This window comes from Podarcis cretensis (assembly GCF_951804945.1).
Source record: "Podarcis cretensis genome assembly, chromosome: 16".
NCBI lineage: Eukaryota > Metazoa > Chordata > Lepidosauria > Squamata > Lacertidae > Podarcis > Podarcis cretensis.
Genome location: NC_137186.1, coordinates 8,832,803 through 8,849,238, shown reverse-complemented (window position 1 = coordinate 8,849,238; position 16,436 = coordinate 8,832,803). Strand labels below are relative to the sequence as shown.

The following is a 16,436-nucleotide window of genomic DNA, read 5'->3' as shown; positions in this document are numbered from 1 at the left end:
GAAAATTCTGACTTTTCTCGGTGTTTCCCTCTGTTCAGTGTCAGGGTCCCGTCTGTTGCTCCGCCTACTTTGCCTCTGGCCCCGCCCATGATGGAATGTGGCCCTTGGGGCCTCTCTAACTGGCCCTTGGGCCTCTGTGCGGCATATGCCCCACTCCCCATGCCCAGGAAGGGAGACCTCTGGCTGAATATAGCCTTCAGTTACCCTGCCCACCACAGGCACGTGGCCCTTGGAAGGTCACCGATGAGGGGAAGCGGCCCTCGGGCTGGGGAAAAAAGCCAAGCGACAGGCAGAAATTCAACTGGGGAAGCTTCTTCCTGGCAACGGCAGGTGACAGGGAAAGCTGGACTTCTGGAACTTCTGCCGGTCAGGAAGCCGTTAAAAGGCGCGGATGCTTTGCCAGGAAGTGGCCGCCAAGAGAGAAAGAGAGAAATGTGGCCATTGTGCCAAGAGCACCTGGCAGAGGAGGCCTTGTGGAGGTTGCTGTGCTTCCGTGGGGGAACTGCGAGTGCCTGGCGGGGAGCCCAGCGCCTTGGGAGCATCGGGGACGGGCATGACAATGAGGCTTTGTGACGGACTTGGAAGCTGCCCTGAGGCCGAGGCGGGCCGAGGTTGGCAGCTGAGTTGGCCATTGTCAAGACTTGCCGGGGTCTCAAGTTACTAGGCCTCAGTTCTGCGCTTGGGAATCACGACGCCCCCTTCAGGCACAGAAGGGAGCTGCAGTTCGGGCAGCATCCTGCTTACAAGAGAAAATTAATCAATCAATCTTTATTACGGTCCAGAGACTCAACAAATTGTTACAAAGCCATGCACAATTCAGATAGCCTGCCTCCAGGTTAAACAAGCATTTTGTTCCGACTTAAAGATAGGGATCGTTGGTTCTTGCAAACTCCGATAAAAACTTCACCGCTAACGTTTTAGCGTTTGTCCGGTCTTCCAATAGGAACCTGACATAGTGAGCCTCTGATTTTCCCGGGAAAGATACCAGCAAGGGTAATACCGGTTCAGCCCTGGCTTGCTCATATTTTGCACAGTGCAGCAAAATATGTTTTATAGAATCGATGTCTTGAGCACACGAGTAAAGTCTGTCCTGGTAGGGAACTCCTCTCAACCTGCCAAAGAGAAAAGAGTTGTGTGTATCTGCACCTCGGAATGAAGTTTCTGGGTTGGTCAAGCCTGGCTAGGAATCTTGCAAGCCAGGCTCTGGGCCTTACAGCCGGTCTAAGGCACTGCTTGAAACCAGGTGTTTATTCAGAACAATGAGCAGTAGAACCTTACTTAAATCAGGGGAATGACTATAGCTCTTGCTTTGTGTGTAAGAGGCCCCAAGTAGGTCTGGGAAAGGCTCCCTGTGAGCTGCTGCCAGTCAGTGTAGGTAACCCTGCGCTAGCTGGAGCAACGGTCAGTCTGCGTGAGGCAACTTCCTATGGGCACGAAGGCGATGGATTGTGTTCTCAGGCCTCGGCAAATTCTTTATTCTTCCTTCCTTCCTTCCTGCCACCCACCCATTTAACTCCTGGAGTACCGGGTTCGAATCCCACCCGGCGCCCCTGTCATGCCTTTTTGGACTGGTTTCCCTCCCCTCCGTGGAGAGAGGTGCTGAGGGTGGTTTAGGGTGGAGGGGAAAGGCGATGACTTTGGCCAGACCTCGCCGGCTATGCTTTTCTCCGGCGTGAGAGGAAGGAAGCAAGATAATTCCCCCGGAGTAGCGGGCAAGTTATAGGCTATTAATAGCCCAGGGAGCTGTGAGCCGGCCTGAATATCTATGGGGAGAGGGGCAGGATTCATTGCCTCTCAATGCCTGTTGGCTTAGATTGGTGGTTGGGAGACACACAACTTTGTTTTCAATCTGAGGGCCACATTTATATCAGGGACACCTTCCGAGGGCCGCACGGCAGAGGTGGGCAAGGCTAGCGGGGAAAGTGAGCGGGGCAACAGGTGGGAATTTCACCTGTGGTTCGATAGGGCTAATTTCCACACACTTGCGCCCCCGCCCCCAAAGGCAGGATCTGAGTTCGAGGAGAGAGAGAGAGGCTTAGGGGGCCACTTTGAGCTGTTGGGTCCCAGGTTCTCCACCTCTGGCTTAGAAGGCTTTAAAAACAGAGGGTTTTCACAAACTGTGAAAAAGATTCTATGAGCTGAATAATGGAGACACTGTATGTATTTTCCCTTTTTTATTTGTTTTGTAACACAAGAAAATCCTGAATACAAACTAGTTTTCTTTTTTGAAGCCCGCTGTTATATCCAGCGTTAAACCCATTTAAATTAACAGCCATGACTACCTTAGGCCCATGAAATTCAGGGGGTCTACTCTGAGTATAACTTAGTTTGACACAACCTTGTATGGCCACAGTTTTGCCACCCCCTGGGTTAAACTGAAACGAGGGGCTTAAGGTACAGTATGTTCATGAAGGTCTCTCAATTGCTATAAAGCAAAATAGCTAAGTGGAAACTCCATAGACAGGAGCAGTGTACCTTCAAGGACCTGATTTTGGTGGGTGAATCACGGAGGGAGGGCTGTTCCCATCGCCCCCTGCTTCCGAACTTCCAAGAGGAGATTCCGGCTAAACATTAGGGAGAACTTTCTGAAGGCAAGAGCTGTTTGACAATGGACAGATGGTGGCGGACTCTCCTTCGTTGGAGGTTATTAAACAGAGGTTGGGTGGCCGACAATCAGGGGGGTTCCTTAGCTGGGATTCCTGAATTGTGGAGGGGTTGGTCCCTACCGTTCCGTGATGATTCCAAGTGATTTTGAGCGCACGTCTCCCTCTCACCCTCGCTAGGCCATCATGATCATCACGTACGCAGAGCCCACCAACCCGGAATACAGGCCGTTCCTGCAGCAGGTCAAGGAAGGGGCTCAAGCGCAGTTCAATTTCACCATGGAAGATGGGCTGGTAAGGAAGCAGCACTGGTAGATTTGCCTTCCCGGCTCCCCACAGGAGTCAAAGAGGGTCTGGGGGAGGTCTATTGGCTGGGAATGCCTGCCTTTTGTTGCTTTTGTTTCCTTTCCTTAAGAAAGCATCATTGCCTTCCCTGGAAATATTTAACAGCGTCAACTTAGGGCAACGCGCAATCCATTGTTTTGCAACGGTGCGTGTTTTTGTTACTCATTTATTTAAATCAATGCTCTGCCTTTTCCTCCAAGGGGGTGGCGTATGTGGTTTCCCCCTCCCCGTTTCATTCTCACAACAGCCCTGTGAAGTTGTTGTTGTTGTTTAGTCATTTAGTCGTGTCCGACTCTTCGTGACCCCCTGGACTAGAGCACACCAGGCACTCCTGTCTTCCACTGCCTCCCGCAGCTTGGTCAAACTCATGCTGGTAGCTTCGAGAACACTGTCCAACCATCTCGTCCTCTGTCGTCCCCTTCTCCTTGTGCCCTCCATCTTTCCCAACATCAGGGTTTTCCAGGGAGTCTTCTCTTCTCATGAGGTGGCCAAAGTCTTGGAGCCTCAGCTTCAGGATCTGTCCTTCCAGTGAGCACTCAGGACTGATTTCCTTCAGAATGGAGAGGTTTGATCTTCTTGCAGTCCATGGGACTCTCAAGAGTCTCTCCCAGCACCAGAATTCAAAAGCATCCATTCTTTGGCGATCAGCCTTCCTTATGGTCCAGCTCTCACTTCCATACATCACTACTGGGAAAACCATAGCTTTAACTATACGGACCTTTGTTGGCAAGGTGATGTCTCTGCTTTTTAAGATGCTGTCTACGTTTGTCATTGCCTTTCTCCCAAGAAGCAGGCGTTTTTTAATTTTGTGACTGCTGCCACCATCTGCAGTGATCGTGGAGCCCAAGAAAGTAAAATCTCTCACTGCCTCCATTTCTTCCCCTTCTAAGAGAGATTCATGCCCAAGGTCACACCCAGCAAAATTCACTCAGCCAAGCGGGATTCGAACCCTGGCCGCTCCTGGGTTCTAGTACAGCACTCTAACCGCTACACTGCATTCCGTGTGAAAAAAGGACATTTCAGAGATTTCCGTACTAAGGTGATGGTCTCACCCATTGACCCACCTGCACTGACCTCCCCCCTCACCCACTTCCACCTCTGGCCCATCCACCGAAGGCATGCGGCCCCCAGAAAGTTGCCCCGGAGGGGATTTGGCCCTCGGGCTGGGATGAAACGCTGACTCTCAACTTCAGAGGGGAAGCAAAGTTGTAGGAAACAGGTTTGACCTCTGGGTAAACAAGCCAAGGAATGTCTCTGAGTTGAGCTGCATGGTTCTCCGCTCCCCATTTTTCCCTCATAACAACCCTGTTGGGCCAGGGGTCAGCAAGCTTTTTCAGCAGGGGGCCGGTCCACTGTCCCTCAGACTTTGTGGGGGGCCGGACTATATATTTTTTTGGGGGGGGGGATGAACGAATTCCTATGCCCCCCAAATAACCCAGAGATGCGTTTTAAATAAAAGGACACATTCTAGTCATATAAAAACACCAGGCAGGCCCCACAAATAACCCAGAGATGCATTTTAAATAAAAAGACACATTCTACTCATGTAAAAACACACTGATTCCCAGAACGTCCACGGGCCAGATTTAGAATATGATTGGGCCGGATCTGGTCCTGGGCCTTCGTTTGCCTACCCACGCACTAGGCCGTTACTGGCTCTCCATTGTGATAAACCACGCCGGCACCCTGTTTATTATAAACCGAACCCCCCAAACCTTTTGACCCAAATACCGCGGTCCCACTGTGAGCGGAGGTACGTACCCCATTGATTCTAACCTCACTGATGAGTTGGCATTCTGAAGTTGGTGCTGTGGCCGGAAAGGACTCCCTCCCGGTCTGGTGGCACCCGCCCTGTTCCTCCCCCCTGGCTGAGTGGCGCAGAGGCAAATCTAACTTTCTTTCCAGAAAAACTTCATTGCTGCTGCATTTCACGACGGGGTGATGCTCTACGCTCAAGCAGCCAGTGAGATGCTGCAGCAGGAGGGATCTTTCTCCAACGCCACCTTGACCACCCGTCAGATGCAGAACCGGACTTTTTATGGTCAGTACCTCTCATCCCTCCCAGGTTTTGTGCTGTTGGGTTTTTTTGTTTAATGTTTCTCCCCTCTTTTGTCCTCCCAACAACCCTGTGAGGTAGGCTTGGCTGAGAGGAAGGGACATACCCCCAAGGTGAGTTCTGTGGCTGAGTGGGGATTCGAATCCTGGCCTCTCCCAGGTCCTGGTCTAAACTTGGGTCTCTGGCTGTTGTTGGACTACAGTTCCCATCGTTCCTAGCTAGGAGGACAAGTGGATCAGGGAGGATGGGAATTGTAGTCCAAAACAGCCAGAGACCCAAGTTTAGGAAACCCTACTCAAACTGTTATGCCACAAAAAAAAAAAATGGTTGCTGGTCAGGGACTGTAGTTCAGCGGTAGAACTCCCTTTTCGCATGCAGAGGGGTCATGGGTTCAATCCCCGCCATCTCCTGTTAAAGATTCAGGGTGGGTGAAAGAAAATCCATCTCAGTGCAGCACATAGCTGAGCTGTGGAACTCGCTGCCACAAGATGTGGTGAGGATGGCCACAAACCAGGATGGTTTTAAAAAGGATTGGAGAAATCCATGGAGAAGATCCATGGTCAGAGGCAGGGATGTTTCTGAGAGGGCTCTTGTGGTCCAATCCTGCTCAAGGGTTTCCTATAGGCATCGGGTGGGCTGCTATGAGAACAGGATGGCCGGACTAGATGGGCCATTGCCCTGATCCAGCTGACTCTCCTTATGTTATTGTGTAGAGCCATTAATTTCAGTGGGTCTCCTCTGAGCAGAACATAGCCAAACACAACCTCATACATTTAAAGCACATTACTTCCTCTGGAAGAATCCTGGGAGCTGTAGTTTGTAGGGTGCTGGAAATTTTGGCTTTGCGAGAGGGGAACTACAGTTCCCAGCATTCTTTGTGGGAAGCTACATTCTTTGTGGGAAGCTAGTGGGTTAAAGCCTCAGCGCCTAGGACTTGCCGATCGAAAGGTCGGCGGTTCGAATCCCTGCGGCGGGGTGCGCTCCCGCTGCTCGGTCCCAGCGCCTGCCAACCTAGCAGTTCGAAAGCACCTCCAGGTGCAAGTAGATAAATAGGGACCGCTTACCAGCGGGAAGGTAAACGGCGTTTCCGTGTGCGGCTCTGGCTCGCCAGAGTAGCGATGTCACGCTGGCCACGTGACCCGGAAGTGTCTCCGGACAGCGCTGGCCCCTGGCCTCTTAAGTGAGATGGGCGCACAACCCCAGAGTCTGTCAAGACTGGCCCGTACGGGCAGGGGTACCTTTACCTTTACCTTACATAGAGATGGATTAGGGACATGGGTGGCGCTGTGGGTTAAACTACAGAGCCTAGGACTTGCCAGTCAGAAGGCTGGCGGTTCAATCCCTGCAACGGGGTGAGCTCCCGTTGCTCGGTCCCTGCTCCTGCCAACCTAGCAGTACGAAAGCACGTCAAAAGTGCAAGTAGATAAATAGCTACCGCTCCAGCGGGAAGGTAAACGGCGTTTCTGTGCACTGCTCTGGTTCGCCAGAAGCGGCTTAGTCATCCTGGCCACATGACCCAGAAGCTGTTCGCCGGCTCCCTCGGCCAATAAAGCGAGATGAGCACCGCAACCCCAGAGTCGGCCACGACTGAACCTAATGGTCAGGGGTCCCTTTACCTTTACCTTACATAGTTTATAAATGTATGGCGTGGGTGCAACCACATTGCCTTCTATAGCCAGGAAGCCCTATCTCTCCAGTTGTGATGCTTTTCCTTTCGAAAGAAAAACCAAGTCAGAAGAAACGTGAAGGTTTTTGAACAGAGGTTGGATGTGTCAGAATGTACTCAGAGTAGACCCATTAAGATGCGTGTGGCAGATATGTTCACCTCTCCTCAAGGACCAGTGTGGGACTGCTGTTTTTCCCCCTCTCCTTCCTTCTTTCGGCAGGGGTCACAGGGACCCTGAAGATCGACGAGAGCGGTGACCGGGAAATGGATTTTTCCCTCTGGGACATGAACCCAACGGAGGGGGAGTTTGAGGTTTGCTCCTTTTGTTGTTTGACTGTCTGTTCTCCCCACAACATGTATTCAAAGGTAGACCCCTCCCTGAACATGGGGGCATCATGGGTAAGAGCCAGTGAAGAGACCCCTCACCCACAGAAATCCCCCATCTCTTTTTCAGAGTCATTTAAGCCAGCGATTGTCACCATGCCCTTGTGGCAGTGAGTTCCGCTGGTGGGGCATGCTGTGTGAAGAAGCTCATCCATGCTGTCAGACTTGAGGACCTTAACCCACGTCCATAGAGCAGGGGTCCTCCATCATGGGGAACAAATGTGGCCCTGCAGCCTCTTTATTTGGCCCTCAGGACTCTTCCCCAGCCCCACTCTGGAGGCTGCACCCTTTATCATTCCTGCTTTGCAGACTCCCTCCTTGGGTACTTTTGCCTCTTTGGAATTTGTCCTTCAACTCTGACCATGCCATTTGCTTGCCTGGATAGAGGATGCAAAGGTGTGTGTGTGTTCGAGTTTGTTTTGAATTTTATTTCTAAATTTCAAAAGTTTTCAATCCAAATACACATCCATTTCACGTTTGACTTCCCCTCAACCCCTCTGTGGATTACCCTGCAGTTTCTAAATTTGCTGCATATGATAAATATTCTATATTTTATCTTTTCCACACTCTACCCCGACAAATATTCAACTGCTGTTATTCATTCAAATCCTACTGAAATATACTCGGAGTCGAGAGTGGATTTCATGCTCTTTATTCAGCTCATAGTGGTGAGGAGGAATAGAAGTTCCCCCAGATTATCTGCTTTATATACATTATTTACACAATGGGCCCCACGTGATTGGCTAGTTCTGGGATTCTCCTGTAGGCCAATCAGGTTGCGGATTCACTTCTGCCTGGAGCTGGATTGGGTGGCTACTGTGGACCAATCAGACTGCTGCATTCTGGATCCTATTGTTCTAGGACCAATCAGACTGCTGCATTTTGGATCCTATTCAACTCAGTACATAACACCTATGTACGTTTTAACATGTTTACAACAATTCTTTAAATATTCAACAAAAGGTTTCCACTCCTCCTTGAAGTCTACCTCTTCTTGATGTGTGTGTGTGCGTGCTTGTGTATTTGTGTGTGTTTGTGTGTAGAAACCAGCCCACTGTCCAAAGGCAAAAGTTACATTTGTGGCTCTGCCCCATTTTACTCCTGGCTCCTCCCCCACCACTGCTGTGCGGCCCCCAACATGGTTCCCAGAAAGGAATGCGGCCCTCGGGCTCCTCATCCTCACCAACGAGGGGAAATGGTACCCTGCCTCCATCTCCTTCTCTTCTCCCTTCTCTCCACCTCCCCCCGACCCCTTTCTTCCCACAGATCGTCGCCACTTACAACGGGATCACCAAGAAGATCAAGATGGTTCCTGGAAAGGATATCCACTGGCCAGGGAATGGCATCCCAAGGGATGTGCCCTTCTGTGGTTTCGAGAACACCAACCCAGCCTGCCAAAAAGGTACTGGAGTATAGCTGTCAACTTACAGATTTGAAAATAAGGGACCAGCAGCCTTGAAAATAAGGGACCAGCAGCCAAAATAAGGGACCTGCAGCCTCACCTGTTCCAGGCACTCCAGTCTTCCTGTGCTCCTGCAGTCTGGTCAAACTCATGCTGGTAGCTTCGAGAACACTGTCCAACCAACTTTGTAACCAGAGGTTCAACTGAATAGAATCTGAATCACATGCACCACAAGGCCTATGCAGCCTCAACTTAAGATGGCTCCCCGGCCTGGCTTTGCACTGCAAAGTTTGCAGCAGCACATGCAACAAAATGGTGTCCAGCATTCAAAAACCTCCTCAGCTTGCATTAACTAGCCACACACAAGGCATGCAAGCTCCACCCCCCAGTCGTTCTTAGACTTCTTATTGGGTGAGCAACACAACCAAGCAACACAGTTGGAGCCTCCCTCCTCCCTGGCCGGCAGGGAGGGAGGGAGAGGAGCTGCTTCCTTTGAAATTTAAGGGACATCATTTAAGGGACATTTAAGGGACATCCATCAAAAAGGGACAGCAGCGGGACATGGCGCTGGAATAAGGGACTGTCCCTTCAAATAAGGGACACTTGACAGCTATGTACTGGAGGCGATCCCAAGAAGGCCCCTTCTGCTGGCTGTGTGGGTTTTCCAGTGGGGACTGATCCAGTTGGGCTTAACCCAGTGCTTCCCAGTTAGCTAAGGACTGTGGACCCCCTGTTTTTCAGAGGCCAAGCATGTGGCCCTTGGAAGGCTGCTCAGAAGAAGATATCTGGCCCTTGGGCTTTAGGAAAAGGCTCTTCTCCCTAGTTTTAAGGGGAAATGGCTGGCTAATGGTTGTCCTTCCCTCTCCCTTCATTTCCTTCTCTTGGCTACAGCCTCCTTCTCTCTGCTGGAGATCCTATCCCTCACGATGACCTTGGTCCTGTCCATCATCATTGTCACAGCTTTCTTTGTGTACAGGTGAGTGGCTGGGCGGAGTCTGTGGACAGGTGCTGCCAAAAGTAAGAACGGCCCTGCTGGATTCGACCTGGTGTCCTCCTGTTTGTTTGCTGGCCAGCTACTTGACACAGGCCCTGCTGGGAAGTAATGAGTTGTATTCGGGGGCTAGTCCTACTCAGAGTAGACCCACTTAAATCAATTAACGTTGCTAACTCAGCTCTGTTAATTTCAGTATATCTAAGTAGAAGTTAAATGGATGCCACCTGGTGCCTATTCCTCTTCTAACTTGTTTTATCCTCTGTGTCTGACAACTCGCAAACATAAAAAGTAAGGTGGTTCCTAAAAATGGAACTCAGTGCAGCTTACAAAAATGAACATGGAAAACAAGGATAAACCAACCTAATACATAGGAATTTCTGTGTGTGTATAAGATGCAAGGGCGCGGGTGGTGCTGTGGGTTAAACCACAGAGCCTAGGACTTGCTGATCAGAAGGTCGGCGGTTCAAATCCCCGTGATGGGGTGAGCTCCCGTTGTTCAGTCCAGCTCCTGCCAGCCTAGCAGTTCGAAAGCACGTCCAAGTGCAAGTAGATAAATAGGTACCGCTCTGGTGGGAAGGTAAACGGTGCTTCCGTGTGCTGCTCTGGTTCTCCAGAAGTGGCTTAGTCATGCTGGCCACATGACTCAGAAGCTGTACACCGGCTCCCTTGGCCTATAGAGCAAGATGAGCGCCGCAACCCCAGAATCAGCCACGAAAGGACCTAATGGTCAGGGGTCCCTTTATCTTTACCTTTTATAAGATGCAAGCCCACTGCACGGCAGAAAATTAAGATCTGGGTGAATATGAATTCCCCCCTGGTGCCTAAAACAGATAATGATGGCGCCAGACGTGCTTCCCTGGGTGGAGCATTCCCTAAACAGGGAGCCACCATCGAGAAGGCCTGTTCTTTTAGAAGAAATCTGAAGGCAGCCCTGTTTAGGGAAGCTTTTAATGTTTAATAGATAATTGTATTTTAATATTCTGTTGGAAGCCGCCCAGAGTGGCTGGGGAAACCCAGCCAGATGGGCTGGGTATAAATAATACATTATTATTATTATTATTATTATTATTATTATTATTATTATTATATTACTTGTGTCGCCACCATGGGAGAGGGCCCACAGAGCAGGACCTCAGATAAAGAACTCAGTTCTGCAAGGCGATACGTTTGCGGTTGTGCATTTGTAGTGATAAAAGAGGAAGGAGGCAGCAGGGTGGGTGGGAAGCTTGCCAGGCCAGAAGTGCGTGATCCCTGACCTCTGCCGCTGCCCTCCCTTCCCAGGAAACTGAAGCTGGAGAAGGAGCTGGCCTCTGAGCTGTGGCGGGTGCAATGGGAGGACGTCCAGTCCAGCAACTTGGAGAAGAACCTCCGCAGCATGGGGAGCAAACTCACTCTCTCCCTGGTGAGTCATCAAATCCTAGAATTGTAGAGTCGGAAGGGACCACAAGGGCCATCTAGTCTAACCCCCTGCAATGTAGAAATCTTTTGCACAATGTGGGGCTTGAACCCAAGACCTTGAGGCCTTGGGTCTCATGCTTTACCGAATGAGCTATCCCCGGGTCCCATCCATCTTCCAGAAATCCCTTCCTCCTGTTTAAAACCAATATTATTTACCATATTTTTCTATGTATAAGACTAGGTTTTTTAACCAAAAAATTAGGGTTAAAATTGGGGCTCATCTTATAAACGGGTAGTGCTGAGGGGGTGTTTTCTTAATTTGGAGTCCCCCAAAATAGGGGGCGTCTTATACATGGGAAAAATACGGTATATGCCAAAAAAGAAAAACAACTACCAGACTTTTAAAAGACATCTGAAGGCAGCCCTGTTTAGGGAGGCTTTTAATGTTTAACGCACTATTGTATTTTAATATTTTGTTGGAAGCTGCCCAGAGTGGCTGGTAAAACCCAGCCAGATGGGCAGGGTATAAATAAAAACTTCTTCTTCTTCTTCTTCTTCTTCTTCTTCTTCTTCTTCTTCTTCTTCTTCTTCTTCTTCTCCTCCTTCATTCCATTTATATCCCGCCTTTTCCTCCATTCGTGGTTCTCTTCCCCATCTCACAACAACCCTTTGAGGCAGGTTAGGCTGCGAGGGAGGGGCCGGCCCAAGAGCTTCATGACCGAATGGGGATGTGAACCCTGGTCTTTTCCCCCGTCTTCCTCCAGCAGTAACCACTGCACCATGCAGGCTCTGCACTCTGCTTAAACAACTTTGGCACCACTTTAAACAATCACGGTTTGCCCCAAAGGATTCTGGGAACTCTCACTTGTTAAAGGTCCTGAGAGTTATCAGGAGAACCTCCCTCCCCTAATTCCCCTTGCAGAGCTGCAATTCCCAAAGATCCCTGCAGAGACGGGTTGGTGGATAAACCTCTCTGGGAATTCGGATCCTCACACCTGAAACGTGCAGATTTGTAGGTTTTAACTCTGTTCAGGCTGTGCTTGTCCAGCAAAGGAAGATCTGGGGTGAGGGTGAGAAGGTATTTTGGGGTTTTTTTGCTCTGCCACCAGACATTCCCTCTCTGCTTTCCTTCCTCAGAGAGGCTCGAACTATGGCTCCCTTCTCACCACAGAGGGACAATTCCAGGTGTATGCCAAGACAGCTTATTATAAGGTAAACCTTGGAAAGAAGACTCTGTCCTTATTGGAAGACAGGACACGCCGATGTTTATGGGTGGGGGTGTTCATTGCAGGTCTCGTGGACCAGGTAGGGCCAACCCATAGCGCATGGGTAGGCAAACTAAGGCCCAGGGGCCGGATCCGGCCCAATCGCCTTCTAAATCCGGCCCGCGGACGGTCCAGGAATCAGCGTGTTTTTACATGAGTAGAATGTGTCCTTTTATTTAAAATGCATCTCTGGGTTACTTGTGGGGCCTGCCTGGTGTTTTTACATGAGTAGAATGTGTCCTTTTATTCAAAATGCATCTCTTGGTTATTTGTGGGGCATAGGAATTCGTTCATTTCCCCTCCCAAAAATATAGTCTGGCCCCCCACAAGGTCCAAGATTCAGTGGAACCAGCCCCCTGCTGAAAGAGTTTGCTGACCCCCGCCATAGCGCCTCTTGCTCCTCCCCTGGCGGATAAAGTCATCAATGGCCACTAGCTACGTCTGTGATAAAAGGATGCTGGACACTGATCTAGCAGCCAGGCTCTCCTGACGTCTTTAATGGAGCCTCCAGGTTCACAGGCAGTCTATCTGGATCCCTAGGTTCTTTGGGGCATATGGCCACTGTGAGAACAGGATGCTGGACTATGGTGAGCCTCCACTGGCCTTCTGCAACAGGCTCAACTTTCTGAGGTTAACCATTGAGCTGGCCCAGGTGGATGAGTCAATGGGTAGGCAGACGGCTTCCTTGCAAAGCGGCCGAACTGGCCAGTCTTCTTTCCCCCTGCAACCTCAGCAGCACGATTCCCTCTCTCCTCCTCCCTGATTTCTGCGTCTCCTTTCAGGGGAACCTCGTGGCCGTGAAACATGTAAACAGGAAACGGATCGATTTGACGCGGAAGGTGCTTTTCGAGCTGAAACATGTAAGCAGCTGGCTGTAATGCCCTTTGAGAGCGTGGCAAAGACTCCAGAATGGCTGGTGGTGGAGGGCCTGGGTGGTGTCTGTCCCTCTAGAATGGGGAGGGGTTGCTGATGGAGCCTCAAGATTATTGCAATTATTTTGTGCATGCACCAGTTCCTTTTCAGCTGAACAAGGTTCTCTAAGCAAACAGCCACACAGTGTGCACAATACTCTTTTACAGTGGTACCTTGGTTCTCAAACTTAATCCGTTCCGGGAGTCCGTTCCAAAACCCAAGCGTTCCAAAACCAAGGTGCACTTTCCCATAGGAAGTAATGCAAAATGGATTAATACGTTCCAGATTTTTAAAAACAACCCCTCAAACAGCAACAAGAGCATTGATCCATAAAATGAAAGCAATAAACAATGTACTGCAGTCACACAATCACTCAGTCAATCAGTAGCTGAACTGGGTTCCACACAGTCACAAAAACAAAACAAAAAGAGCCGCAAAAACAAAAAGGCAAAATAAGTAGCAAAAACAGACAGGTCTCAGCGTAACACTCAAAATGGAAGTGTGGACCTCACATCGGAAGCGTAACACTCAAAACGAAGCACGTTCGACTGTTCACACACCGGAACACTTCTGGGTTTGCAGTGTTTTGAGTTCCAAGTTGTCTGAGTACCAAGGCGTTTGAGAACCAAAGTACCACTGTATTAACATTTATCTGAATTGTGATAAGATCTTTTTCTTTTTTTAATCCCTTATCTTCCAAAGCCTGATCCAGCAGGGTCTCCTAATGTTCTTATGAAAACCATGATTTCCTCTTTGTGCCTTTATAAATACAGCAACCTGTAACTCTGTACAGCGTGAGACTCCTCTTGTCGTCCAGACCAGCCCTCCAGAAAGTGCATTTCCTTCCATGCTGTGTGTGTGTGTGTGTGTGTGTGTGTGTGAAGGGGCATGTCGGAGAGACAGAAAAGGGGGTGGCAAGGAGACAAAGAGTGTTATGGATTCTGGCAAGCCCCTCCCACTTTGGGGCCATGGCCCCGCCCACACCAGGTTTGAGGTTCTTGTATTAATTTATAAGGCCTGTAATAATAATAATAACAGCCCTCAGTGTTGCAGTGGGTCTGTGCGTCTGGCTGTTAAACAGAAGGTTGGTGGTTCGAGCCCAATCAGGGATGGCTGTGAGCAGGATTTGTGCATTGCAGGGGGTTGGACTAGATGACCCTTATGGTCCCCCTCAATTCTACAGTTCTTTGATTCAAACTTGGGTCTTAAGGGCCAGTGGGGCTCCTGGGGGGGGGGTGTCACTCTGGCAGTGTGAGCAGCAACCCACGTTATGCCACTGGTGGTCTCTCCCAGGTCTTAGTGTGAAGGGAAAAAATGCTTCTCCCCTGTTATTTGGAATTGCTTCCCTCTAAAACCCCTTGCATAATAGACACTTATAACAAAAGTAATTAAAACTATGGATTGACCTTGTTCAGGACAAAGGGCATTTGCTCTTGCTCTTGCAAACACAAGGGTGAGCACAGAGTTGTTGATTTAATGCCGCGTCTGCTGCAGAAGCACCGCAAATGGTAGCAAAGGAGCTAATGGGATTAGGAATAAAAAGTCATTAGAGATTGTTAATATTTCAGATAATTCAACGTATGAGCATATATCCTGTTGCTTGATACACGTTCGTTCATATTTGCTAAGCATCGGTTAGCTTGAACCTGATTATTACAAGGAAGAGGTGTAGAGGCCCCTCGCTAATGTGTGACTATGCCTATTGAAGAGAAAAGGGTGATAAAAGATTTGGATGTTTAAATTTAAAGAGCAACCTTTGTGTAATCTGCTTTTGTTTGCTGTCACTGTCCTGATCTGAAGTTAGTTTATTGTACCAGCTAATGACCTGTAAAGGAGTTTGACAGTGGCATAGCGTGGGTTGCCAGCATCCGCTGTGGGCGAGACACTGCCACCACTGAAATGCCCCTTTGCTGGAGCCAAGTGGGGCCGCCCTGCTCCACCTGCCTGTCCACGCACACCCACTCAATGTGGGCCTGAGCTGCTCTGCCCCTTTGCCAGGGTGGGGCAGGGATCCCTGTGGAAGCCAGCACCTGTGTGGGGGCACCTTGTTGTGCCCCCTCAGAATTTTGTGCCTGGGTCCGTGGCCCCCCACCCTGTGCTACGCCACTGGGGTTTGGATCAGAACCTGAATATGTCATGTCGTGGCTGGCTGACGTGGAATGCCCAAGGTGGATCTAGTTATGCAGTTAACATGATGTAAGCTGTTTGTGAGGGACGCAGGCGGCGCTGTGGGTTAAACCACAGAACCTAGGACTTGCAGATCAGAAGGTCGGCGGTTTGAATCCCCATGACGGGGTGAGCTCCCGTTGCTCGGTCCCTGCTCTTGCCAACCTAGCAGTTCGAAAGCATGTCAAAGTGCAAGTAGATAAATAGGTACCACTCCGGCGGGAAGGTAAACGGCGTTTCCGTGTAGTGTTCTGGTTCGCCAGAAGCGGCTTAGTCATGCTGGCCACACGACCCGGAAGCTGTCTGTGGACAAATGCCAGCTCCCTCGGCCTATAGAGCGAGATGAGTGTGCAACCCCAGAGTCGGTCACGACTGGACCTGATGGTCCCTTTACCTTTACCTTTAAGCTGTTTGTGTATAAGTGTTAAACCTGTGCTCACTTTACTGCAGTAAAATTAATATAAGGGTATGGTCTTGTAGGAATCTTGGTTGAGTTTCTTATTGAGCTCCCTACCCGGGACCAACCTGAGGGGTGGTTCTAGCCACTCCCTTGCCCAGTCCGACACTCTAGCCCAGGCTTTCTCAATCTTTGGTCTCCCGATGTTGTTGGACAAATGCAGATGGGTCCTTCGTTGTTGTTTTTCTCCTTTCAAGGCAATTTATGTATATTTAGCCTGGAAGAGAGGAGACTGAGAGGAGAGATGTGCTAGCCATCCTGAAATACCTTAAGGCATGGGTAGGCAAACTAAGGCCCGGGGGCCGAATCCGGCCCAATCGCCTACTAAATCCAGCCCGCGGACGGTCCGGGAATCAGCGTGTTTTTACATGAGTAGAATGTGTCCTTTTATTTAAAATGCCTCTCTGGATTATTTGTGGGGCATAGGAATTCATTCATTATTATTTTTTCCCAAAATATAGTCCGGCCCCCCACAAGGTCTGAGGGACAGTGGACTGGCCCCCTGCTGAAAAAGTTTGCTGACCCCTGCCTTAAGGGCAAACAACCTTAAGGGCTGTCCCATGGAGGAGCTTGTTTTCTCCTGATCTGGCGGGTAGGACCCGAACCCATGGCTTCAAGTGACAAGAAAGGGGATTCCAATTAAACATCAGGAAAAACTTTCTGGCAGTGAGAGCCGTTTGACAGTGGAACGGTCCCCCTTGGGAGGTGGTGGGCTCTCTCCTTCCTTGGAGGTTTTTAAGCAGAGTTTGGATGGCCAACTGTCATGGATGCCTTAGTTGAGACCCCTG

General features: G+C 49.9%; 1 protein-coding gene across 1 annotated transcript in view; it reads left to right on the top strand.

The window, feature by feature from the left end:
- The window catches only part of NPR1 (natriuretic peptide receptor 1), a 62,104-nt gene that overhangs the window by 24,622 nt on the left and 21,046 nt on the right, over nt 1–16,436 (top strand). Inside the window, exons 3-10 of the mRNA XM_079957954.1 lie at nt 2,784–2,897; nt 4,854–4,989; nt 6,891–6,982; nt 8,321–8,456; nt 9,348–9,432; nt 10,732–10,852; nt 11,986–12,060; nt 12,896–12,973. Of these exons, the coding sequence (XP_079814080.1) occupies nt 2,784–2,897; nt 4,854–4,989; nt 6,891–6,982; nt 8,321–8,456; nt 9,348–9,432; nt 10,732–10,852; nt 11,986–12,060; nt 12,896–12,973 (837 nt within the window). The remainder of the gene's footprint in view (nt 1–2,783; nt 2,898–4,853; nt 4,990–6,890; nt 6,983–8,320; nt 8,457–9,347; nt 9,433–10,731; nt 10,853–11,985; nt 12,061–12,895; nt 12,974–16,436) is intronic.